Source organism: Lithobates pipiens, unplaced genomic scaffold (genome assembly GCF_037356315.1).
Source record: "Lithobates pipiens isolate NorthernLeopardFrog02 unplaced genomic scaffold, aLitPip1_a1.2 Scaffold_18, whole genome shotgun sequence".
Lineage (NCBI taxonomy): Eukaryota > Metazoa > Chordata > Amphibia > Anura > Ranidae > Lithobates > Lithobates pipiens.
The window spans coordinates 605,456,517-605,483,628 of NW_027507758.1; the positions used below are offsets into that span (position 1 = coordinate 605,456,517).

A 27,112-nucleotide genomic window follows, 5' to 3' on the forward strand; every position below is an offset into this window, starting at 1 on the left:
AACAGACCACACGGGTCTCACGAACACCTCTCTCTGAACACGTGACCCACACCGCTTAAGTACCCCCTTCCCAGACTCCTCAGCGGGCCCTGGCACTCCCACTGATTGGCTCTGAGAAGGCCGATACCCAAACATCCAACCAGACCTGGTTCTGGCCTGTCATGTGCACCTCACTGTTCACACGACCAGGCAGAACTTCTAAACACAGCCTGGCCAGACTAGGCCCACCTACATAATCAACCCTCAGAACCTTTATTGTTCTGAGGCAAAAACTAAATTTACATGCGTGTGACATTTTGTCCAAAATGTCATCCGCTACAACAATATCAGGTTGAGGTCAGTATCATTCAGCCTGAAAGACTTTGAACATCCCATGAGTGTAGGGTGTCATAGGCGTTTCCTCTGAGTGGGCTTCACCATGGTGCTCTGCACACTCATACATGATGCAGTGAGTGTCACCCTGGGCTGAGATGTCATCAGTCTGCTGCAGGCAGGGGCAAGCATTTCCTCAGTCCCCCCTACTCCCCCCCCCCCAGTAATCAGACTGCAACATGGACTGATCTGTGTCAGACGTTTGTGAACACAGCCCAGAACTTGACAGACACCAGGATTTACATGGCTGTGTCATCCCTAAGCCAGCATCTTAAGCAGATGGTGACTCTCGATAACACCCAAAGATGGCGTTGTCCTTCTGGAGCAAGACACTAGACAAAGGCATTGTCAGGGGGGAGTACTGTGACCTTTGTGAGAGGTAATGAATACCCGGCAGTGTCACAACTTAGCATGCACAATACATCCGATGCTAGGTCCACTTTTCCCTAAAATTGTGTGCAGTGAAAAATGTGCGTGCAGCAGTAAGCGACCCATGAACGCGGGGTGGACTCTGAGCAGCCCCGGAGATGGGACCCCTGGGCTAGTTGCTGCCGCTTGCCCTTCTCTCCCCTCCTCCAGGGGAGAATACGGGGTTAATCTGCTGCACTGAGGCTCTGCAGGCGCTGAGACTTGTCACCATTCATCATGGTTTACCAGTGATCACTGGCAGCCAGTCTCAGGCTTCTCATGCTCTGTGAGGTCACAGTGGCTTCCACTTGGAGGGGAGAAGGATTTTAAGGGATGAAATAAAATGTAACTTTTTTTTCTAGAAAAAGAGACAATATATTCTCTGCCTCTGCGTCCCAACTGACAGCAATGGGACTGGGACGCAGAGAATTTTTGTAATTTTTCTTAATGCATTTTTGACGTAATTTCCGCACCCCAAGATATTTTACCCCCCCCAAAATAACCATTATAGTCTGCTAATTAAAATGATGACATCAATATGAGTTCTGTGTAATGTAGTGTAATGGTAAAGCATTTCAGAAGAGCTTTAGCCTCCTTTTGACGCAACATTTTGACACTCGCAGGTAAAAAAATAAAAACGGCTTGTGTAAATAATTGGCATAACGTCAAGGTAAGGTCAGCTTGGCGAGGATGAAAAATAGCTCGACGGTGACTTTTTGCAATTGCTAAATCCAAATGACATTGTGTTCATTTCTGTGAACATTTGGCGCTTGCTCAGTAAACGGGAATGTCATCCAGATTATCCAAGGTCAATTTTGGGACCTTGGGGAATTGAAAAAAAAAATTATATTTTAAATTTGTTTCACTCAAATATGATTATTATTTTTATATAGTATTTATATTTTGTTATAGATAAAATATATTATATTGCTGTTTTTATATTGTATTTATATTTTATATATCTATAGATATATATATATATATCTATAGATATAGATAGATATATATATCTATAGATATAGATAGATATATATAGATATATATATATATATATATATATAGATATATATAGATATAGATATATATATATATATATAGATATAGATATATATATATATATATAGATATATATATATCTATATATATATATATATATATAGATATATATATATATATATAGATATATATATACACACACAAGAAGGCCATTGTGTTCATTTCTGTAAACATTTGGCGCTTGCTCAGTAAACTTGAATGTCATCCAGATTATCCAAGGTCAATTTTGGGTCCTTGGTGGTGGAATTGAAAAAAAAAGAAATATTTTAAATATGTTTGTTTCACTCAAATATGATTTTTATTTTTATATAGTATTTATATTTTATTATATATAAAATACAATATATTATATATATATATATATTGTGTATATATATATATATATATATATATATATATATATATATATATATATATATATATATATATATATATATAAAATATAAATAAAATATAAAAATAGCAATATATCTATATATAACAGGGATCCTTAAACTACGGCCCTCCAGCTGTTGCAAAACTACACATCCCATGAGGCATTGTGAAACTCTGACATTCACAGACATGACTAGGCATGATGGGAATTGTAGTTCCTGAACAACTGGAGGGCCATAGTTTGAAGACCCCTGATATATAAGAAGGCCAGTATGTTGGCCTGAATTTATGGGAGTAGTCCGGGGGGTATTTAAGCAGCCCACTCATCTGTGGTCTTTGTCGTTTCCGGTGCACGATACCCTCCCTCCCATTCCATTTTTCAGGGCATTTCTCTCTTCAAACATCTATTACTTATCTTGGGTATGCCCCCTTTTTTGGTATACCGACCAGAAGACCAGGACACACTTCAGGTCCATTTCATGATGTAAGTCTTGTGGCACCTTCATGTGGCTCACATCCATCCTGGTTGAAGGGCTTTGACCATAAATAAGAAGCCCACTCATCTGTGGTCGTTGTCGGTTCTGGTGCGCGATACAATCCCTCCCATTCCATTTTTCAGGGCATTTCTCTCCTCAAACATCTATTACTTATCTTAGGTATGCCCCCTATTTTGGTATACCGACCAACAGATCAGGGCACACTTCAGGTTCATTTCAGGATGTAAGTCTTGTGGCTCGTTCATTTGGTTCACATTCATTTCGTTTGAAGGGCTTCGAATATAATATATATATATATATATATATATATATCATTTTTCATTTTTTTATTTTTATATATATATATATATATACAGTATTTTGTAATAATAATAGTGTAATATATTTTTTTAATTTTTTTTATGTTTTCATTTTTTTCTTTATAGTTTTCTTCAATATATTTTATTTATTTACACCTTTTTTCCTTCTTAGGGGGCCTCGATGTGATTAGTGGAGGCCTGGTCTGCACCTACCGTGCAGCACTAGATCCTTGCTTTCATGACCTATTGCAGCCAGCAATACATCACTATTAGTAGTGATCTGTTGCTGCACAGCTGCATGGTAGGTGCAGACCAGGTCTCCACTATCCGCATCCAGACCCACTATGATGACATAATGTGTAAAAAAAAAATTAATATATTTAATTAAATGTATGAATAGAAACTAAAAATATAATAAAAGATAAATATAAAAATGTAAATGTATATAAAAATAACAATATTGATAATTATAATAATATTGTAATTGTTCTTGTAATAATATTATTAAAAATAATGGTAATAATAATAATAATATTTTTATATACATTTACATATTGTCATGTGTTCTTTTTATTTTTTCTAAATAACATACATACTCTATATGACCTTCGTAGGTGAAAAATCAATTGATTGGGTTGGGATTTCGGTAATCGGTTAATTGCTTTTATTTATTTTTTTAAATTTTTTTTTCTTAATAGGGGGTCTGGATGTGGTTAGCGAAAACACCTGGTCTCATCTCCACCGACCATGTAGCTGTGCAGCAATAGATCACTTCTAAGGCTGGGTTCACACTGCAGCGGTTACGAGAACCGGATGTGATTCGCACCGCACTACAGTGCAAATCACATCCGATCTCTGTGCGATGCGAGTTCAGCCATACAGATAGTATGGGTGAATTTGCATCGCACCTGGCCCAAACTCGCACAGGACCCTTTTTTTGGTCCGCAGCAGAATCGGATCGCATGGGTGTTCACACCATGCGATCCGATTCCTGTCCGAGTTTGCAGATCGCACTGCGATATGCGAACTGATCTGGGGGTGTCATTAACGTTTCACTGACACTCCCAGCAGTTCGCATAGGGCAGTGTGAACTGCCGCCGGGAGGTATGCGATGCGTGAACCCGCCGCGGATTCGCAGCGCTCCCGCATCGCTGCAATGTGAACCCAGCCTAATAGTGATGTATTGTTGGTTGCAATCAGCCTGCAATTGCTCACTATAGCAAAGATCTATTGCTGCACATCTGCATGGTCAGTGGAGATGAGACCAGGTGTTTTGGCTAACAACATCCAGACCCCTATGAAGAAAAAAAGGTTAAAAAAAATAGTAGGGAGGAATAACCAGGAAAATTCTAATCCGATCAATTGATCTTCCGCCTTCCAAGGTCATATAAAGTAGCATGGAGGGGTCGCCCAGTACATGCAGGCATTCAATCATTGCCCAGGATGATGACATCCGACCAGACGGAGAAGAGAGGCCGGCGTCTGTAGACTCCTTAAAAGTGCAGTCAATTTCTAGGCTCTCTTTTGACTGAATCATTTCATGAGCTCTTTGACCAGAGAACTTATTGCTGGAGGTTCTTGTATTTCTGGACACTTGGTTATTGCTGTAGCCTCCCTGTGTCCAACACTGTCCGGTGCTACAGAAGGGTACTCTGTGCCCAGTGCTGCTAATTAGAACTTTGTGCCTAGTTCTGCTGAGGAGTACTCGGAGTCCAGTGCTTCTAAAGCCTCATACACACGATAGGACTTTGTACAAACTTTCCCTTGGATTTTTGTACAAAGGGCGTCGGCCCTGAACTTGTATTGCATACACACAGCAGGACTTTTTCAGCCAACTTTCACCAAATCACGTGGTTTTTCTGCTCTTTACTGCCACCTTTGGTCAACTTCTGTATTATTGTCTGATCTTTTGCATTGGTTCTGAGCATGCCTGTTTGTACTTTGTACAAAAGTCCTATGGTTTTCTGTACACACGATCAGACTTTGCTCCATCGGACTTTTGTTGCCAGAAAGTTTGTCCGTTCGCACAGCCAACAAAAGTCCGATGAAAACCAAAAAAGTTTGTCCGATGGAGCGTACACACGGTCGGATGTTGCTCCAAAACAGCTAATTTGCATGTTTGTTGTCAAAAAGTCTGATCGTGTGTATGGGCCTTTAGGAGTACTCTGGGTCCAGTGCTGATGAGTAGTCCTTGGGGTTCAGGGCTGCTGAGGCGTACTTGGGATCCACTGCTGCTAAGAAGTACTCTGGGTCCAGTGCTGCTGAGGTGTACTCAAGGTCCAGTGCTGCCGAGGAGTACTTGGGGTCCAGTGCTGCCGAGGAGTACTCAGGGTCCAGTGCTGCTGAGGATTACTCGGGGTCCAGTGCTGCCGAGGAGTACTCGGGGTCCAGTGCTGCCGAGGAGTACTCGGGGTCCAGTGCTGCCGAGGAGTACTCGGGGGTCCAGTGCTGCCGAGGATTACTCGGGGTCCAGTGCTGCCGAGGAGTACTCGGGGTCCAGTGCTGCCGAGGAGTACTCGGGGTCCAGTGCTGCTGAGGAGTACTCAGGGTCCAGTGCTGCTGAGGAGTACTCGGGGTCCAGTGCTGCTGAGGAGTACTCGGGGTCCAGTGCTGCTGAGAAGTACTCGGGGTCCAGTGCTGCTGAGGAGTACTCGGGGTCTAGTGCTGCTGAGGAATACTTGGGGTCTAGTGCTGCTGAGGAGTAGTCGGGGTCCAGCGCTGATGAGGAGTACTCAGGGTCCAGTGCTGCTGAGGAGTACTCAGGGTCCTGTGCTGCCAATTAGAACTCTTTTTTTAATTAGAACTCTGTGCCCAGTATTGCTGAGGAGTACTCGGTGCCCAGTGTTGCTGAGGAGTACTTGGGGTCCAATGCTGCTGAAGAGTTCTCGGTGCCAGGGGTGCCAAAGAGTACTCAGTGCCCAGTGCTGCTGAGGAGTAGTTGGTGCCCAATGTTACTAAGGATTACTCGGGGTCCCGTGCTGCAGAAGAGTACTCCGTGCCCAGTGCTGCTGAGGGGTACTCCGTGCCCAGTGTCGCTTAGGAGTACTCGGGGTCCAATGCTGCAGAAGAGAACTCAGTGCCAGTGGTACCAAAGAATACTCAGTGCCCAGTGCTACCAAAGAGCACTTGGTGTTCATTACTGCTGAAGAATACTCAGTGCTGCTGATGAGTATTCAGGGTCCAATGCTGTTGAGAAGTGCTCATTGCCCAGTGCTGCAGATGAGTACTCAGTGTCTAGTGTTGTGGAGTGCCTAGTACTAATAACACACATATAATTACATATTAGCAGAATTTCAATCTTTTATTATTTTATTTGTTTCAGGGATGCGTCAGGGTAACGATGTTGGGACAATGTATCGCTCGGCAATCTACACCTACACCAAGGAACAGTTGGAAGCTGCTTTGAAATCCAAAGAAGATTACCAGAAGGTAGGAATATGAGAATTACACACATCACCGTACATTGCTCTTGGAGATGTATAGACCATGATAATAGGCAGGCTTATTGTTTTGCTAGCACCCTGGACAGCTACCTTTGCGCTAGCAAAACACACCTAAAGGTTAAGTTCTCCAGCCTACAGGAAAGAAAGGGAGTTTGATCTAACAAAGTAAAACATCTAACTCTATCCAACCATTAATTGGTTAAGAGCATCACATGCAACCAACGTATTTTGGATTAAAGGACTCCCGCTTCCTCAGGGCTTGAGCAACAAATGTTATTAGAAATCAAGATTGAACACACCAGGAGACCTGAATTAAGGATAAATTGAGACTAGTGTGTCCTAACCGGAATGTGAACTACCAGCTCTTCAAACCCGTGAAAAAGGGGATAGTCCTTTTCCCCTGAAATGCTTCGGCTGTATCTGATGTATCTTAACCAATAAACCTTTTAAAATACTTTTTAAGTGATGTGAACATTTTTACAAGAAGTGAGATACACATTAAATATGTTGCACAGAGGTTTAGGCAAGGATCAGAATACCTACTGGAGTGCCTTCTGATGCCCACATCTGTTTTATGGGTGGTCTGTACTTTGAATTGGCCAACAGTTAGTCTATGGGGAGCAAGTGATAATTGTTGCTTTATCCTCATCACACACTGAATGTGACTTGTGGCCCTTAAGTGATGTCAGGAGTCACAGTTGAGGCTTCTTATACCTCTAAAGTTGACCACCACCGGCGTAGGCACATCCACTTGTCAGATGAATGTGTACACCCCTAGTGCCCGAACCTCTCAGAGGGCCACATGCTGCCCCTTTGTACTTGTTATGTGGCCCTTGCATCTCAGTAGTCTCTAGCAGGAGTGGGAGCAGGGGTAAAAGCCATGATGTCTACTAGCCTCATGGATGTGCCCAGTCTCTCACTATCTCCAGTCTCCAACCAAACCTGTAGTTGGTCCACAGTCTCTGACCATCATCTTCCCTTGTATATATGCAATCTCTGACAATCCTCTTTAGCATTACACACACTGAACATGGAGTGTAGCCCCTTTATTGATGTCAGGAGTCACAGTTGAGTCTTCTTATACCTCTAAAGTTGACCACCACCGGCGTAGGCACATCCACTTGTCAGATGACTGTGTAGACCCCTAGTGCCCAAACCTCCCAGAGGGCCACATGTTGCCCCTTTGTACTTGTTATGTGGCCCTTGGATCTCAGTAGTCTCTAGCAGGAGTAGAAGCAGGGGTAAAAGCCATGATCTACTAGCCTCATGGATGTGCCCAGTCTCTCACTATCTCCAGTCTCCAACCAAACCTGTAGTTGGTCCACAGTCTCTGACCATCATCTTCCCTGGTACGTATGCAATCTCTGACAATCGTCTTTAGCATTACACGCGCTGACCATGGAGTGCGGCCCCCTTAGTGATGTCAAGAGCCACAGTTGAGGCTTCCTTTACCTCATAAATTGGCAACTACTTGCGTTGGCAAAAGTAAGCTCTTGGTTGTGCAGTCCTGAACCAGGACATGGGTGTCAAACAACTGACCCCAAACTTTTAGACTGGGCCATCCTGATTTGGCCACTTCTCTGATTGGGTGGAACAGCAGTTGACTTCTGCTTTGATGCTGGGAAGTCTCTGTGAGAAGAAAAGGAAAGTTCCCAAAAGCCCCACATCACAAGCAAAACCCCTGTGTGTAAAGAGTGAGAGCAACCTTAGCCTGGGCTCCGTCCAAGCCAAACCTCTGATGCATTTTGCCCCACCCACGGGGGCTTAAAGTGATGGTAAAGTCTCGTTTTTTTTTCTATAAAAATAACAAACATGTTATACTAACCTGCTCTGTCGCAGTGGATTTGCACAGAGCAGCCCGGATCCTCCTCTTTTTGGCTCCCTTTACATTGCTCCTGGCCCCTCCCTCCTGTTCAGTGCCCCCACAGCAAGCAGCTCCCTGTGTCCATTCAGACACAAAGCCCTGACCCGGCCCTGCCCCCCTCTCTCCCCTCTCCCCCCATTGGCTAACATCAGTGGGAGCCAATGGCACTGCTGCTGTGTCTCAACAAATCAGGAAGGAGACTATCAGACGGCTGGGACACTTGTGGACATCGCTGGACAGAGCGGGACCGCAGGTAAGTATTAGAGGGCTGCAGGGGCGGCTGCTGCACACAGAAGGCCTTTGATCATAATGTATAGATTAGATTAACCATTTGCTTACTGGGCGCTTAAACCCCCTCCTGCCCAGACCAATTTTCAGCTTTTAGCGCTGTCACTCTTTGAATGACAATTGCGCGGTCATGCTACACTGTACCCAAATTACATTTTTATCATTTTTTCCCCACAAATAGAGCTTTCTTTTGGTGATATTTGATCACCTCTCTGGGTTTTTTTTGTTTTGTTTTTTTTAATTAAAAAAAGACAGAATGAAAAAAAAAAAAAAACGTTTTATATTTAGTTAATAAATTTTCCAAACAGGTAATTTTTCTCCTTCATTGTTGTAGGCTGATGGGGTGCACTGATGGGCACTGATAGGCTGCACTGATGGGCACTGATAGGTTGCATTGATGGGCACTAATAGGCGGCACTGGCGGGAACTAATAGGCAGCACTGGTGGGCAGTGATGAGGTGGCACTGATGGGTGACACTGATGGGTGGCACTCAAGGGCACTAATTGGTTGCACTGATAGCTGCGACTGATGGGCACTGATGGGTGGCAGTGATGGGCACTGATCGGCACCCGTAGACGACACTGATAGGCAGCACTGCTAGGTGGCACTGATGAGGCACCACTGGTGGGCATTGATAGGTGGCAATTGTGGACATTGATAGGTGGGACTGGTGGGCACTGATTGGTTAGCACTGTGGGCACTGATTGGTGGGCACATAAGAGATGGCTTTGCCTCTCCCTGCTCGGGACCAATGACCGGCTTTTTTTTTTTTTCAGCGTGAAAAAAAAAAAAAAGCAATTACCGATCTTCTATTTACATTGCGTGATCAGCTGTCATTGGCTGACAGCTGATCACCTGGTAAGGGGTCTGGATCGACCCCTTACTCCGATCTGTGATCACCCGAGTCTCATTGACTTGGGTGATCACAGCATGCTCCTCTGCCAATTTTCAAAGCGGAGGACGTCTATTGACGCCCTCGCGGCAAAGCAGATCCACGCTGTAGCCATCATTAAGTTAAGACGAAAAAACCTTCTGCCTCTATAACTCCTTTAAAGTGACATTAAGGGCTCTTTTTTTCTTTTTTTTTGAACATAACAAACATGTTCTACTTACCTACTCTATGCAATAGTTTTACACAGAGCAGGCCAGATCCTCCTCTTCTTGGGTCCCCCGCTGGCCCTCCCGTCCCCTCCTTACTGCCTAGTGCCCCCACAGCAAGCTCACACACGGAGCGCAGCTTGACTCCGCTCCTGCTTTCTCCTCATTGGCTTACTGGCTGTAATTGACAGTAGCGCGAGCCAGTGGCTACCACTGCTGTCTCAGCCAATGAGGAGGTTGAGACCCAGGAAAGCCGAGGCTCTTGTGCACATCACTGGATCGAGGAGAGGCTTAAGTACATTTTAGGGGGAGATGACGGCGCTACCGCACACAGAAGGTTTTTTACCTTCACGGATACAATGCGTGAAGGTTAAAAACCTTGAGCCTTTACAACCACTTTAGTTATGATCATTTTTCAATAATCTTCGTGGGCAAGGTGAAACGCGTCGGAGTGTGTGGCCTGGACGGAGCCCCCACTAAAGTTGCTTTCACGCTTTACACACAGGGGTTTTGTTTGTGATGAGCGGCTTTTGGGGCTTTCCTTTTCTTCTCATTGATATCAACGTAATTGGGGTGAGCTCCTTTCCAGCCTGCACTCTCAGCGGCTTACAATAGGACCTGCTGGAGCCTTGAGCGGCACCTTTAGTTTTCTTTTTGCATGAGTTCACAATGAGAAGTCTCTATACTACAGATAGGATTTGGGTGGGCAGGAAAGATTTTAGCATCCTCGTCCGAGAGATCACCTTCTGCCCCGCTGTGCTCAGGAATACCCATACAGTGTGCGGCAGGCTGGAAGAGCATTGTAAATGTACTTTGCTAGATGATATCAGGAAGCAGTTTGCTGCTTCAATTCCTCTTTATCCAAAAATCGCAGCAACATGAGAGGCCAAGTATCCAGTGACCATGAAAAAGTGAATTAGACAGTGTTTGGGGTCCAGTCAGTGTTACTAAAAGGAAAAGTACAGTGTATGTTTCCAAAACCCGACTGCAGCCAGGATATCAGGCAGCTGCCAATGGCGATCCAGGGAATTCTGCTGTCTGCTGAGCATGACGCTGGTCGACCGTCTCCTGCGTGATTTACTCGTTTCTGTACAGCCGTGTATGTAATGGGGCCAATTTTTCGTAACCAAAGGAAGAAAGAGATCTTTTCCGAAAAAAAAAAATCTAACTGCATTCAATAACTTCTAGAAAGTTAAAACAATCTCCCAATACGGGGTCATTTTTTGGACATCTAAGGTCCAGGGAAGATAAATTCTTTACTGCCTCTTTCCAATTTTGACACTCATTTGAAGAATTTTAGGAGTTTTTTTTTTTTTTTTTTTGGAAAGGATTGCTGTAGGTATGTAATATTAATTCCACCTTCATTATATGTCCAAATGTATGTGGACACCTAACCATCCAACCTACCTCTATTACCTGGAGGAACCCCCTCCAAATGATGAAGTTCAGGTGTTTTCAGTGAAGGGTGCTGGTAATACTACATCATGCAAAGACGTGTGAGACATATGTGCTCTTCCAACCTTGGAGTAACCGTTTCGTGAAGTTCATTTTCTGTTCCAGCAAGACCATTCTCTTGTTCTCAAAGCCAGCTCTATAAAGACATGGTCTGACCAGTTTGGTGTGGAGGAACTCAAGTGTCCTGACCTCAACCCTTTGGGATGATTTGGAACACCATTTGGGAGCCAGGCCTTCTCATCCAACATCAGTACTTGACCAGGTCTTCCCACCTAACATTAATACCTGATCTCAACCCTACTGAGCACCTTTGGGATGATTTGGAACACCATTTGGGAGCCAGGCCTTTGCATCCAACATCAGGTCTTCTCACCTAACATTAGTATCTGACCTCAACCCTACTGATCATCGCTGGGATGAGTTGGAACACCATTTGGGAGCCAGGCCTTCTCATACAACATCAGTACTTGACCAGGTCTTCTCACCTAACATTAATACCTGATCTCAGCCCTACTGAACATCTCTGGGATGAGTTGGAACACCATTTGGGAGCCAGGCCTTCGCATCCAACATCCGGTCTTCTCACCTAGCATTAGTATCTGACCTCAACCCTACTGAACATCTCTGGGATGAGTTGGAACACCATTTGGGAGCCAGGCCTTCGCATCCAACATCCGGTCTTCTCACCTAACATTAGTATCTGACCTCAACCCTACTGATCATCGCTGGGATGAGTTGGAACACCATTTGGGAGCCAGGCCTTCTCATACAACATCAGTACTTGACCAGGTCTTCTCACCTAACATTAGTACCTGACCTCAACCCTACTAATCATCGCTGTGATCAGTTGGACCACCATTTGGGAGCCAGGCCTTCTCATCCAACATTGACCATAACCTTCTACAGACACACTCCAAAATCTCATTGAATACCTTTTGTTATAACCACAAAGGGTGACCAAATTAAAACCTTTAAGATGAGTTGGAACATTGGAACAGCCAGGTCTTCTTATCCAACATCAGTACCTGAACTGAATCCTACTGAACAACTTTGGGATGAGTTAGAAACCTGATTGTGAGCCAGGTCTTCTCATCCTACATCAGTAACTGACCCCGACCCCACTGAACAACTTTGGGATGAGTTGGAACACTAATTATGAGTCAGGTCTTCTCCTCCAACACCAGTAATTGACTATAACCCTACAGAAAACTTCTGGAATGAATTGGAACTCTGATTGTGAGCCAGGTCTTCTCAACCAACAACTGTACCTGACCTCAACCCTACTGAATACCCTTAGGATAAGCTGGAACACTGATTGTGAAACCAAGTCTTCACGTTCAACATCAGTACCTGATCTCGACCCTACTGAACAACCTTGGGTTGAGTTGGAACCCTGATTATGAGCCAGGTCTTCTCATCCAACATTAGTACCTGACCTCAACCCTACTGAACACCCTTAGGTTGAGTTGGAAAATTAATTGTGAGCCAGGTCTTCTCATCCAACATTAGTACCTGACCTCAACCCTACTGTACACCTTTAGGATGAGTTGGAACACTGATTGTGAGCCAGGTCTTCTCATCCAACGTCAGTGCCTGACCTCAACCCTATCGAACACCCTTAGGTTGAGTTGGAACATTAATTGTAAGCCAGGTCTTCTTATCTAACATTAGTACCTGACCTCAACCCTACTGAACACCCCTAGGGTGAGCTGGAACACTGATTGTGAACCAAGTCTTCACGTTCAACATCAATACCTGATCTCGACCCTACTGAACAACCTTGGGTTGAGTTAGGAACCCTGCTTGTGAGCCAGGGCTTCTCATCCAACATTAGTATCTTACCTCAACCCTACTGTACACCTTTAGGATGAATTGGAACTCTGATTGTCAGCCAGGTCTTCTCAACCAACATCAGTACCTGACCTTAACCCTACTGAACACCCTTAGAATAAGCTGGAACACTGATTGTGAACCAAGTCTTTACATTCAACATCAGTACCTGATCTCGACCCTACTGAACAACCTTAGGTTGAGTTGGAACCCTGATTGTGAGCCAGGTCTTCTCATCCAACATCAGTATCTGACCTCAACCCTACTGAACACACTTTGGATATGCTGGAACACTGATTGTGAACCAAGTCTTCACGTTCAACATCAGTACCTGATCTCGACCCTACTGAACAACCTTGGGTTGAGTTAGGAACCCTGCTTGTGAGCCAGGGCTTCTCATCCAACATTAGTATCTTACCTCAACCCTACTGTACACCTTTAGGATGAATTGGAACTCTGATTGTCAGCCAGGTCTTCTCAACCAACATCAGTACCTGACCTTAACCCTACTGAACACCCTTAGAATAAGCTGGAACACTGATTGTGAACCAAGTCTTTACATTCAACATCAGTACCTGATCTCGACCCTACTGAACAACCTTAGGTTGAGTTGGAACCCTGATTGTGAGCCAGGTCTTCTCATCCAACATCAGTATCTGACCTCAACCCTACTGAACACACTTTGGATATGCTGGAACACTGATTGTGAACCAAGTCTTCACGTTCAACATCAGTACCTGATCTCGACCCTACTGAACAACCTTGGGTTGAGTTAGGAACCCTGCTTGTGAGCCAGGGCTTCTCATCCAACATTAGTATCTTACCTCAACCCTACTGTACACCTTTAGGATGAATTGGAACTCTGATTGTCAGCCAGGTCTTCTCAACCAACATCAGTACCTGACCTTAACCCTACTGAACACCCTTAGAATAAGCTGGAACACTGATTGTGAACCAAGTCTTTACATTCAACATCAGTACCTGATCTCGACCCTACTGAACAACCTTAGGTTGAGTTGGAACCCTGATTGTGAGCCAGGTCTTCTCATCCAACATCAGTATCTGACCTCAACCCTACTGAACACACTTTGGATATGCTGGAACACTGATTGTGAACCAAGTCTTCACGTTCAACATCAGTACCTGATCTCGACCCTTCTGAACAACCTTGGGTTGAGTTGGAACCTCTGAATGTGAGCCAGGTCTTCTCATCCAACATTAGTACCTGACCTCAACCCTACTGAACACCTTTAGGATGAGTTAGAACACTGATTGTGAGCCAGGTCTTCTCATCCAATGTTAGTACCTGACCTCAACCCTACTGAACAACCTTGGGTTGAGTTGGAACCCTGATTGTGAGCCAGGTCTTCTCATCCAACCTTAGTACCTGACCTCGAACCTACTGAACACCCTTAGGTTGAGTTGGAACATGAATTGTGAGCCAGGTCTTCTCATCCAACATCAGTAACTGACCCCGACCCTACTGAACAACTTTGGGATGAGTTGAAACACTGATTGTGAGCCAGGTCTTCTCATCCAATGGTTCTGGGCCACTACAACTAGTTTACATATACTGTATGATCTGGTATCTCCCTCTGTGCTACTCTCCTGTTTAGTACTAGTTAGCTTCCTGTTTCTTCTGTTCTCTCACTCAGTGTTAGCTCTGTACAGTTTTAAAGTATTTCCATATTCCAATAAGCCCCCACCCACAGACTAAGAGCGGGCCAGGGTTTCAGGGAAAATATAATCCCTTTTCTTATACACGGAACTCAGACTACAGGAAAGTTATAATGACATTGAAGCTAAATTAATTGATTTGAAGTTTATACATTTTATCTGGCATTTTGTATGTGTGTACATTGCAAGCTTTAGCTATTGAGCCCTGTAAAGACTTTTTTTTTTTTTTTGCTCAGCAAAGCAGTTACGATTAGTCTGGTACACGTGACCAAGAGCCCAGAGCTCCTCCTATTAGATGCAGACAGTAATTCTGACATTCAAATGTAACATTTTATGTTTATCTGGCAGAACAATGAGAAACATTTTGAAACATTGTATTTTTTTTAGTCCCGACCATCATATGTTCCCTGTGCAATATTTTAGGATGATATCCCCGGCTCACCGTCTCATCTGACTTGTTGCGTGATGCAAGCCTTTGTTCTCGGGTTCTGTACAGCGGAGTGACACGGGGTGTGATATTAAGGGGGTGGTGACACCGCCAAGTGATAATAAGAGCTGATAATGACACAGGGGAGAGATGTGATAAAAGGGAAGATGAGTGATGGGAGGGGGAGGGGATGGTGTCAGATTGGGATGTGATGGAGAAGCAGCATTAAGTGTGACGGTGTCCCTGGCGGGGAAGAAGCAGAAAAAGCAATGAATTACCAGAAAATGTTATATGGGCACATGTGTGATCTTCACAATACAGAGAACCTGAGGGGGGCTCTTCTGGGGTCTGGAACGCACATCCCAATGCTGAAAAAAACCAATTCTTGCTGTTGTTTTTTAAGTTAGAATATGAAACATTTACATTTCCTGTTGCATGTTTGCAGTCTCTCACTATCTCCTGTACCATGTCTGCAATCTCTGACCATCTCCCGAATCATGTTTGCAGTCTCTGACCATCTCCTGTATCACGTTTTCAGTCTCTGTCCATCTCCTGTATCATGTCTGCAGTCTGTGATCATCTCCTGTATCATGTCTGCAGTCTGTGACCATCTCCTGTATCATGTTTTCAGTCTCTGACCATCTCCTCTATCATGTCTGCAGCCTCTGACCATCTCCTGTATCATGTCTGCAGTCTGTGGCCATCTCCTGTATCACGTTTTCAGTCTCTGTCCATCTCCTGTATCATGTCTGCAGTCTGTGACCATCTCCTGTATCATGTTTTCAGTCTCTGACCATCTCCTCTATCATGTCTGCAGCCTCTGACCATCTCCTGTATCATGTTTTCAGTCTCTGACCATCTCCCATATCATGTCTGCAGTCTCTGACCATCTCCCGTATCATGTCTGCAGTCTCTGACCATCTCCTGTATCACGTTTTCAGTCTCTGACCATCTCCTGTATCACGTTTTCAGTCTCTGACCATCTCCTGTACCATGTCTGCAGTCTCTGACCTTCTCCTCTGTCATGTCTTCAGCCTCTCACCATCTCCTGTATCATGTTTTCAGTCTCTGACCAACTCCTGTCTTCATGTCTGCAGTCTCTGACCATCTCCTGTATCATGTCTGCAGTCTCTGACCATCTCCTGTATTATGTCTGCAGTCTCTGACCATCTCCCGTATCATGTCTGCAGTCTCTGACCATCTCCCGTATCATGTCTGCAGTCTCTGACCATCTCCCGTATCATGTCTGCAGTCTCTGACCATCTCCTGTACCATGTCTGCAGTTTCTGACCTTCTCCTCTATCATGTCTTCAGCCTCTCACCATCTCCTGTATCATGTCTTCAGCCTCTCACCATCTCCTGTATCATGTTTTCAGTCTCTGACCAACTCCTGTCTCCATGTCTGCAGTCTCTGACCATCTCCTGTACCATGTCTGCAGTCTCTGACCATCTCCTGTACCATGTTTGTAGTCTCTGACCATCTCCTGTACCATGTTTGTAGTCTCTGACCATCTCGTGTACCATGTTTGCAGTCTCTGACCATCTCGTGTACCATGTTTGCAGTCTCTGACCATCTCATGTACCATGTCTCTGACCATCTCCTATATCATGTCTGCAGTCTCTGACCATCTCCCGTATCATGTCTGCAGTCTCTGACCATCTCCTTATCACGTTTTCAGTCTCTGACCATCTCCTGTACCATGTCTGCTGTCTCTGACCTTCTCCTCTATCATGTCTGCTGTCTCTGACCATCTCCTGTATCATGTCTGCAGTCTCTGACCATCTCCTGTATCATGTCTGCAGTCTCTGACCATCTCCAGCAGTGTAAGGACGTGATCATGACCTGGTATCAGCCTCTTGCAGTCCCTGTACAGCAGAAATAGTTGCACTGCAGTACTCATATGCTAATCAGGGACATGCAGATAGCAGAGTGACAGTGAGATGAGCTCATCAGTCTGCTGCTTCATTTTTTTACTGCCCAATCACAGGCTGAGAGAGGCTCAAGATAGGCATAAGGCCACCGATAGAAAATGCAGGAAAGATTCCCGTACCAGGCCAGGCTCCATCAGGGCAACTGGGTGGCCCCCAGCTCCGCATCATTGCATAACAGTGCAGCTTTACAGTTATAATGGTGACCCTGCCTGTAAGTGCAGCAGAGAAAAAAGTTAGGTCTCCTTCCCTGCCAGAATGTGTGGCAGAGCTGTGTAAATTTAGGGACTGGATGGACAGAAATACAAATCCTTTGGCAGGTAGCACAGCTCTTTTATGTGTATTTAGCTGAGTTTAGTTTCAGCACCCTATGTAGTGACCGGCTCTATGGTGGTATTTTCCAACGCCGTATTGGGCGCCATCTTCGCAGAGCCGTGCACGTTTTGCATTGTTGTGTGTCGCCTGAGATGCCGGCGTACTAGAGGAAAAGCTATTTTCTCCATCGATGTGTGAACCTGTCCCGCACAGTACTGGGGGGAGTCCCTTGTGCCTTGACCTTTAACCTGCCGGCAATGTACAGACGCCATTGACCCCCCCCGATCACAATGAAGTCTGTGCGCTGAACCCCCTGCCCCCCCCCCCCCCCATTATTCATTTTTGATTTTAATAATTTTTATTTATTAGGGTGTTTTATGGTCTAGTAATTATAACAAATAAATCATCAGATAATACGGATCCTTTTTTATTACGGTCGGGGGGGGGGATCGCTCTGTAAATTATTATTTCGTTACAATGTCACGCATCTGTCTGAGTCTTGTTTACACACTGCCCTCTAGTGGAGGTTTTAGGGTATTGACAATCTTCTGAATTCCGTGCAGGGAACGCAGACGGGGAATGGGGAAACTCTGGCATTGTGGATGCCGCCGCACACATGGGACGAATATCCTTCATGCGTGAATGGTTTTATCGATCGAAATGACTGTTTAAATAACTGAATTTTGAATGTACCAAGTGACACTTCCCTAGAAAATGCTTTTGTCTGTATTTTCCTCCAGAAGGACCGTGCTAATCTTTATCCAGGCATCGTCCAGGTTCATTTGAAGCAGGGGTAGACAACTTCGGGCCCTCCAGCTGTTTTTAAACTACAAGTCCCTTGAGACATTGCAAGACCCTAACAATCACAGGCATGACTCCTAGAGACTCCTGGGCTCAGCCCTTCCTTCTCTGAGCTGGCCGCTCAGCTGTTGGCTAATTGCCAGCTCCTATTTCTCCACAGTTACTCAGCTGTTGATGATCCTGCTCGTCAGTCCTGCCTACTTAAGCCGTCCAGTCCAGAGGTTCTCTGCCTTCACCTTGGTCATCAACACAGAAACTGAGACGCTCTCCTGCTTTCCTGTTCAAGACTTGCTTTGTTGAATTCCCTTCCGGCTCCAGATCCTGCTTGCTCTTCCACTACATTGATCCCCGACTTCTGGCTTGGCTGACTATCCGTTCCGGTTACTGAATTGTTGCTATGTTTTGACTACCTTTGTTCCTTTTACTTTTATTATTAACCTGTTCAGATCCACGCTATAGCCGATTGACGGCAACAGTGCGGACATGCTTTGCCAGGAGTGCGTCTATTGACGTCCTCCCGTGCCAGAGCGGCCTGCGCGCCTCCGGCACGCACTGTGATCAGCGAGTCTATGAGATCCCGACCCCTTACCACGTGATCAGCTGTCAGCCAATGACAGCTGATTATGTGATGTAAACAGAGCCCATAATCGGCTAGCGAATAGAAAAAAAAGCCGCTCACTGGCGGCTGTGAGAGGGACATCGGTCCCGATCACGGAGAGCTGCTGCCAGCTCCTCAGTGTCCTCCTGTGCCACCTGCCAGTGCCGCCAACAGCACGCAACGATGCCGCCTACCAGTGCCACTCATCAGTGACCATAGTGCCACCTATCAGTGCCCACAATCGGTGGTTCATCAACAGTGCTGCCCATCAGTGTCACCTACCAGTGCCCATCAGTGTCGCTTACCAGTGCCCATCAGTGCCACCTATCAGTGCCACCCATCAGTGCTGCCTTATCTGTCCCCATCAGTGCTGCCTTAATTCTGCCTATCAGTACCACCTACCAGTGCCCACCAGCGCCACCCATCAGTGCGCACAGTGCCACCTATCAGTGCCCACAATCAGTGCCTCATCAACAATGCTTCACATCAGTGCCACCTATCAGTACCCATCAGTGTCACCTACCAGTGCCCCCATCAGTGCCATCTATCAGTGGTACCTATCAGTGCCACCTTATCTGTGCCCATCACTGCCCACTTATCTGTCCCCATCTGTGCCTATCAGTGCTGCCTTAACTGTGCCTATCAGTGCCCATCAGTGCAGCCTATCAGTACCCACCAGTGCCGCCTCATCAGCGCATATCAGTGAAGGAGAAAAATTGCCTGTTTGCAAAATTTTATAACAAACTATTAAACATGATTTTTTTTTTCAAAATTTTCGTTTGTTTAGCAAAAAATAAAAACCCCATCTGTGATTAAATAGCACCAAAAGAAAGCTCTATTTGTGTGAAAAAAATTATAAAAATGTCAATTGGGTACAGTGCTGTATGACCGCGCAATTGTCATTCAAAATTGGTCTGGGCAGGCAGGGGGGATTAAGTGCCCAGTAAGCAAATGGTTAAACAAGTGTGATTTTACTGTACTTCTGTCTCGGCCTGATTTCATGGTTTCTGACACAGAGGCATGATGGGATTTGTAGTTTCACCACAGCTGGAGGGCCGATGTGGCCTACCCCTGATTTAAAGCAAAGGAAGAGGCACAAAATGATGGTTGTGCATGAAAAATGTATAGACACTTTAATAATAGGGATGAGCCAACAGTTCAGCAAAGGTACAAACTTTGGCTCGCCCGGCCCTCCATTCAGCAGGAGCTGAGCATCATGTATAGAAGCTGGATTTCTGCCACGTTCACATACATGAAAAAATGCATCAGCCCCACTCAACACTTTGCTCCTCTTAACGTTTTTTATTAGTTATCATCTGCAAAATCACTGCATACAGCAAAGGTCTCCACCTGGGAACCATCTATGATGCATTTCGCCTCTCCTGGCTCGCCTGCCATTTTTGTGAGCAAGCGTGGAGTGGTGAAACGCGTTGAACCAAGTCAAAGGTCAGTTCCCAGGTGGACACTTTGCCGTGTGAAGTCTAATAAATACGGCAAGAGGAGCAAAGAGTGGATTGTGGCTGATGCATTTTTGGGCAGTGGAGATGGATTACAGTAGCCATGCACAGGAAAGGTGAGTCACAAGCAGAGCTGTTGATTTGGGCGCTTCCATATATATGACAGCTCCCCGCTGGCACTGGTTCCTAAGAAAGCCACAAGCGTTTGCACCCTCCATGTTCCTAAGAACATCTGAGGTCACAGTACATGGCCGTAAGTGGCTGGGATTCCCTAGCCTTGTAAGCAAACAAGAATGGTCATTAGTGCATGCCGAAAAAGGCACATCTAGACAAGACAAAAGTATATCTAGTTCTACCAATAGAGGGTAAAGGCACTAGCCCTAAAATTTGGCCCGAAACCCTGAAATGGACTTCAGAACTCCAAGTCTTGAGGACATTTTCCGAGAGCACCCAGACATGGCAGTAGCTCAAAGCAAACCAGCCATTGTCCTGATTGCCAGTGAGCGGTGAAAGCTGCAATGCGATTTGCTTAGTACTTCAGAGCCGGGGCGAGGGGTGGGCAGAAGAGGGAGCCCCAGCGGGGGATAGCAACATCACTGCCCAAATATGGCCAGCGGCCACCAAGTTTGGGCAATGATGTCACCACTGTCCCCACCCCACCCCTCCCCCCCCCCCACACTTTTTCCTTTATATAGCTGACAGCTCAGGGAACTGTCATTCGGTTAGTGGTATTATCGGGATTGAGACTTCCTTTTTTTTAATTGCAGGGCGGCGGACATCAAGATTGACGACTGACTACAATGAGGGACTTTTTTTTTATAGATTCTAATTTATTTCTAGGTTCCATCTTTTTTTTTTTTTTAAGGAATGAGTAGCAGTACCTATGTACCCCTACTCATTTATATGAGGGGAGGTGGATCTGGGGACGACAAAGAAGGCTTCCAGATTCCAATAAACTCCCTGCCAATAGACTCCCACAAGCACTGGCCAGGGTTGTGGGGAAGAGGCCCTTGTCCTTATCAATTTGTTACCCCCCCCCCCCCCCCATGTTAAGGGCATGTGGCCTGGTATGGTTCAGGAGGGTGGGGAGGGGAGCACACCCATCCCCCCCCCCATTTTTTTCTGGAAAGCCAGGCGGCATGCTAAGTTTGGTGGTCTGGTATGGATATACAGTGGTGTGAAAAAGTGTTTGCCCCCTTCCTCATTTCCTGTTCCTTTGCATGTTTGTCACACTTAAGTGTTTCGGAACATCAAACCAATTTAAACAATAGTCAAGGACAACACAAGTAAACACAAAATGCAATTTGTAAATGAAGGTGTTTATTATTAAAGGTGAAAAAAAATCCAAACCATCATGGCCCTGTGTGAAAAAGTGATTGCCCCCTAAACCTAATAACTGGTTGGGCCACCCTTAGCAGCAACAACTGCAACCAAGCGTTTGCGATAACGTGCAATAAGGCTTTTACAGCGTCCTGGAGGAATTTTGGCCCACTCATCTTTGCAGAATTGTCCTAATTCAGTTACATTAGAGGGTTTTCGAGCATGAACGGCCTTTTTAAGGTCATACCACAACATCTCAATAGGATTCAGGTCAGGACTTTGGCTAGGCCACTCCAAAGTCTTCATTTTGTTTTTCTTCAGCCATTCGGTGGTGGACTTGCTGGTGTGTTTAGGATCATTGTCCTGCTGCAGAACCCAAGTTCGTTTCAGCTTGAGTACACGAACAGATGGTCGGACATTCTCCTTCAGGATCTCTTGGTAGACAGCAGAATTCATAGTTCCTTTTATCACGGCAAGTCTTCCAGGTCCTGAAGCAGCAAAACAGCCCCAGACCATCACACTACCACCACCATATTTTACTGTTGGTATAATGTTCTTTTTATGAAATGCAGTGTTCCTTCTACGCCAGATATACTTGGACACACACTTTCCAAAGAGTTCCACTTTTGTCTCATCGGTCCACAGAATGTTGTCCCAAAAGTCTTGAGGATCATCAAGATGTGTTGTGGAGAAATTGAGACGAGCTTTGATGTTCTTTTTGCTCAGCAGTGGTTTTCTCCTTGGAACTCTGCCATGCAGGCCATTTTTGCCCAGTCTTTTCCTGATGGTGGAGGCATGAACGCTGACCTTAACTGAGGCAAGTGAGGCCTGCAGTTCCTTGGACGTTGTTGTGGGGTCTTTTGTGACCTCTTGGATGAGTCGTCGCTGCGCTCTTGGGGTAATTTTGGGCGGCCGGCCACTCCTGGGAAGGTTCACCACTGTTCCATGTCTTCGCCATTTGTGGATAATGGCTCTCACTGTGGTTCGCTGGATTCCCAAAGCTTTGGAAATGGCTTTATAACCCTTTCCAGACTGATAGATCTCAATTACTTTCTTTCTCAATTGTTCCTGAATTTCTTTGGGTCTCGGCATGATGTGTAGCTTTTAAGGATCTTCTGGTGGACCTTACTGTGTCAAGCAGCTCCTATTTAAGTGATGCCTTGATTGTGAACAGGTGTGGCAATAATCAGGCCTGGGTGTGGCTAGAGAAATTGAACTCAGGTGTGGACAACCACAGTTATAGTATGTTTTAACAAGGGGGGCAATCACTTTTTCACACAGGGCCATGATGGTTTGGATTTTTTTTCACCTTTAATAATAAACACCTTCATTTACAAATTGCATTTTGTGTTTACTTGTGTTGTCCTTGACTATTGTTTAAATTGGTTTGATGTTCCGAAACACTTAAGTGTGACAAACATGCAAAGGAACAGGAAATGAGGAAGGGGGCAAACACTTTTTCACACCACTGTATAGGGGGACCTCATGCATTTTTGTTGCGTTTGTAGAGTCAAAAACTCAATCGATTTCTCCCATCGACCTTGAATGTGTGTGTGGGGTAATTGATTCCGTTTTTTTTTTTTTTTTTTTTTCGTTCAGCGCCCTGGCTGAACGGAACAAAAGTAGAACCATGTATATCCTCCCCGAGCTGTGGCTCAGACATACAGCGATTGTCTTCGTACGGCACATTAGAATTGAGAAACGAGAAACAGGAAATTACATTTCCGAGTCGCCTTCCTGTAATTAGACTAAAAATGGCGGCTCATTATCCCTAGCGCTCCTCCCGCACTTTCTTTTGTTATAGGAGGGCATGAGGGTGCCTATTTATAAAGATCAGAGGAGCTGTCGCTTTTCATGTCGCACCACTTTGCCGTATTTTATCACTTGTACGTTTTTTGTTTTTTTTGTTTCTTTTTCTGAATTTTATGAAAGTTCCACTTGGAATGTTTCGATGTCAGAGTGCATCGTACAGCAACTACAGAGAAGTGTATCCGTATAGTTCTGTTGATCAGGGCTTGCAACACGCCGGTATTAAAGGGAATGGATGGCGGTTTGTACTTTCTTTATCAAAGATGAACTCTGGGCACAAAAAATGTCATTTAAATATTTGCCAGTCATAGTGGATATAAATCCACCATATGGGCACCAAATGTGAGGCCCAAAGCACTCTGGCTAGGTACCCATCATCTCTACTAAACTTTACCCCCCGCCCTCTCTAGCTCCAGAGGTCCTGAGTATTCTTCCTTTTGAAAAGTGGGTGGGTCCTCCTCTGACTTCATTGGCGAAGGATGTGTACACTTCCCATTGACTGTCCTCCTTCATAGGGGCCCTCACAGGGTTCTGAAAATTCCAAGAGTGGCGTGATTACGTCACAACAGGGGGCCGAAACAAGAATGGTCATCAACGACCCAAATTTGCATGCTGAAAAAGACACATCTAGACAAGACAAAAGTATATCTAGGTCAACCAATAGAGGGTAAAGGCACTAGCCCTAAAATTTGGCCTGAAACCCTGAGATCGACTTCCGATCTCCAAGTCTTGAGGACAAGCCCTAAAATTTGGCCTGAAACCCTGAGATGGACTTCCGATCTCCAAGTCTTGAGGACAAGCCCTAAAATTTGGCCTGAAACCCTGAGATGGACTTCCAATCTCCAAGTCTTGAGGACAAGCCCTAAAATTTGTCCTGAAACCCTGAGATGGACTTCCAATCTCCAAGTCTTGAGGACAAGCCCTAAAATTTGGCCTGAAACCCTGAGATGGACTTCCGATCTCCAAGTCTTGAGGACATTCCCCCGAGAGCTCCCAGACATGGCAGTAGCTCAAAACAAACCAGTCAATGTCCTGGTTGCCAGTGCGCGGCAGTAGTGTATTTTGTGCTGCCCTAGGCCTGACTAAACTTGTGTACCCAGCAATTTAAATATGACCCACCCCTTCCCGTCAAGGCCACACCCCTTGTTGTTTAAGACCCGCCCTGAGATTTTCAAGTGGGGACACAGTTCTAAGAGCCTGGGGGGGTGGATTTTTCCTTAATTTGCATAGATTTGCATAGATGTCCTTCACTTCCTGTTTGGCTATGGGGCAGGAAGTGAAGGGAAATCTCCGCAATGGGACAGGGATGGTAAAAAACAAACAGTCAGGAGCGTTAACCCTCCCTTTCTCTATCCAAAATGAAAAAAAAAAGCGTTGCCTATAGTTCTACTTTAAGCACAAATTTCTGATAATTTTATGCAGAGGACTGAGAAGATCTAACCATGCCAATGATGCATCAGAAAACATAGCAAGCCGGCGGGGACTCTTTCCGTGCTGTCCCCACTGCAAAGTGCTGCCCTAGGTCTGGGCCTTGTCGGCCTAGACCAGGATACAGAGTTAGTGAGCAGTGAAAGCTGCAATGCGACTGCTCAGTACTTCAGAGCCGGGGTGAGGGGTGGGCAGAAGAGGGAGCCTCAGCAGGGAGGGGGGGGGAGGGCGCACAAAAGGGCAGGACCTGCAACCCATGCTTCTAAAGTACTCATGGGGGGGTGGGGTGAGCTGTAGATGCACAGGACCCACTCTTCCTGACTTGAGTCAGCAATACATCCACCTCTCCTGTCCATCCAAGGTACTTGTATGACATCACATCAGTGCCGGGATAAGATCATCCATTGCCCAGGGAAAAGATGCCAACTTGTGCCCCCCCATTATGTGTGAGCTTATGAGGAGGACGGGGAGAGAGAGCACAACCCGCACCTCCTCTTGTCTCTCTCCTCCTCTACTTGCCACTTCCAGCGCTGAGCTGACAGAAGTAGGGATGTCACTGTCACTACTCCTATCAGCCTTATAGTAGAAGGAATTTGCGACGCACCCATCCCTACAATACACACTGCACCCAGGGCAGCTTCCCCTTCTGCCTGCCCCTTGTCCCGCCCCTGTACCACATACAAGGTCCTCACATGGATGCGAGAGCTGATTTAGAGGGCACGAGCATGCTAGAACAGGTATCTATTTCCTGCCAACGCTTCCCTGGCAGGAAGCGTTGGCACTTGGCAAAACGCCGTTGGAACTCCTGACCTCTATACTTCCAAGTTCTGTATTTTTTATATTTTGGTCTTTATTTGTAAAAGATAAAGTCCTAAGTGTACAAATAAGCATTTCGTGCTCCTCTGTGTGCAGAGCATGATGGGCTTTCTAATGAGAAAGCCCAGCACTAGCTCCCTCCCGGAGAGAAGTGCAGAGCATGATGGGCTTTCTAATGAGAAAGCCCAGCACTAGCTCCTTCCCGGAGAGAAGTGCAGAGCACTATGGGCTTTCTAATGAGAAAGCCGAGCACTAGCTCCTTCCCGGAGAGAAGTGCAGAGCACGATGGGCTTTCTAATGAGAAAGCCCAGCACTAGCTCCCTCCCGGAGAGAAGTGCAGAGCACGATGGGCTTTCTAATGAGAAAGCCCAGCACTAGCTCCCTCCCGGAGAGAAGTGCAGAGCACGATGGGCTTTCTAATGAGAAAGCCCAGCACTAGCTCCCTCCCGGAGAGAAGTGCCGAGCACGATGGGCTTTCTAATGAGAAAGCCCAGCACTAGCTCCTTCCCGGAGAGAAGTGCAGAGCACGGTGGGCTTTCTAATGAGAAAGCCCAGCACTAGCTCCCTCCCGGAGAGAAGTGCAGAGCACGGTGGGCTTTCTAATGAGAAAGCCCAGCACTAGCTCCCTCACGGAGAGAAGTGCAGAGCACGGTGGGCTTTCTAATGAGAAAGCCCAGCACTAGCTCCCTCCCGGAGAGAAGTGCAGAGCACGATGGGCTTCCTAATGAGAAAGCCCAGCACTAGCTCCCTCCCGGAGAGAAGTGCAGAGCACGATGGGCTTTCTAATGAGAAAGCCCAGCACTAGCTCCCTCCCGGAGAGAAGTGCAGAGCACGATGGGCTTTCTAATGAGAAAGCCCAGCACTAGCTCCCCCCCGGAGAGAAGTGTACCTTGTCCGAGTCATTTAGCTATACACTATGTGTTTCATTTGAGATCCTGCTATTCAAGGCTTTATTTATAGCACTGCAGTAAGCCAGCTCTCCAAAATGTAACCTTGAGTTCCATACTAACACTTCCCTTTAAATCCTCACGTTTTAGTTTACTTTAGTCCTCAACATATTACACTCATAAAAAAGAAAACATTTGGGTCAGCAAGACAGACCCGAAGCTTTTCATATAAAGTAGCTTTAACAGGTTCTCTTTATCCCCATTAAACTGCTCCTGTTAGTAGTTCTTGGCCTTGCTGTGGCCATCTGTTCCTCAGTCATGTCAGCCTGCATAAGTCCTTTCCATTAATTGGCGCCGCTGGCGCCTGGATGCTGGTTGGCCAGCGGCCATATTCCTTATTCCCGTAGAATTGCTGTTGCAAGATAACCCAAATACCGCTATTTCTGGACTTTGATGTCTCTACATTTTAAGGAGGCTGACTGTGCCAACTTCAGGTGGTGAGAGTAATTGTATTATTCCCGATTAGATTCCACGCGTTCTACTGTAAATGAGGTAAGGAAAGAGACCGTACAATTAACTGCTGTGGGAAGTCTGCAGTTTTGTTACTTTCATGTGAACAAAAAGTAAAAATTATTGCAGATGTAAAAAACTAGGACAGGGGT

At 45.6% G+C, this 27,112-nt stretch overlaps 1 protein-coding gene across 6 annotated transcripts in view; it reads left to right on the plus strand.

Annotated features, from left to right (window-relative positions):
• Window positions 1-27,112, plus strand: part of MSRA (methionine sulfoxide reductase A) — a 468,843-nt gene that overhangs the window by 334,988 nt on the left and 106,743 nt on the right. For all 6 annotated transcript variants that reach the window (XM_077489272.1, XM_077489270.1, XM_077489273.1 and 3 more), the window contains one exon: window positions 6,330-6,436. In XM_077489272.1, the coding sequence (XP_077345398.1) occupies window positions 6,330-6,436 (107 nt within the window). The remainder of the gene's footprint in view (window positions 1-6,329; window positions 6,437-27,112) is intronic.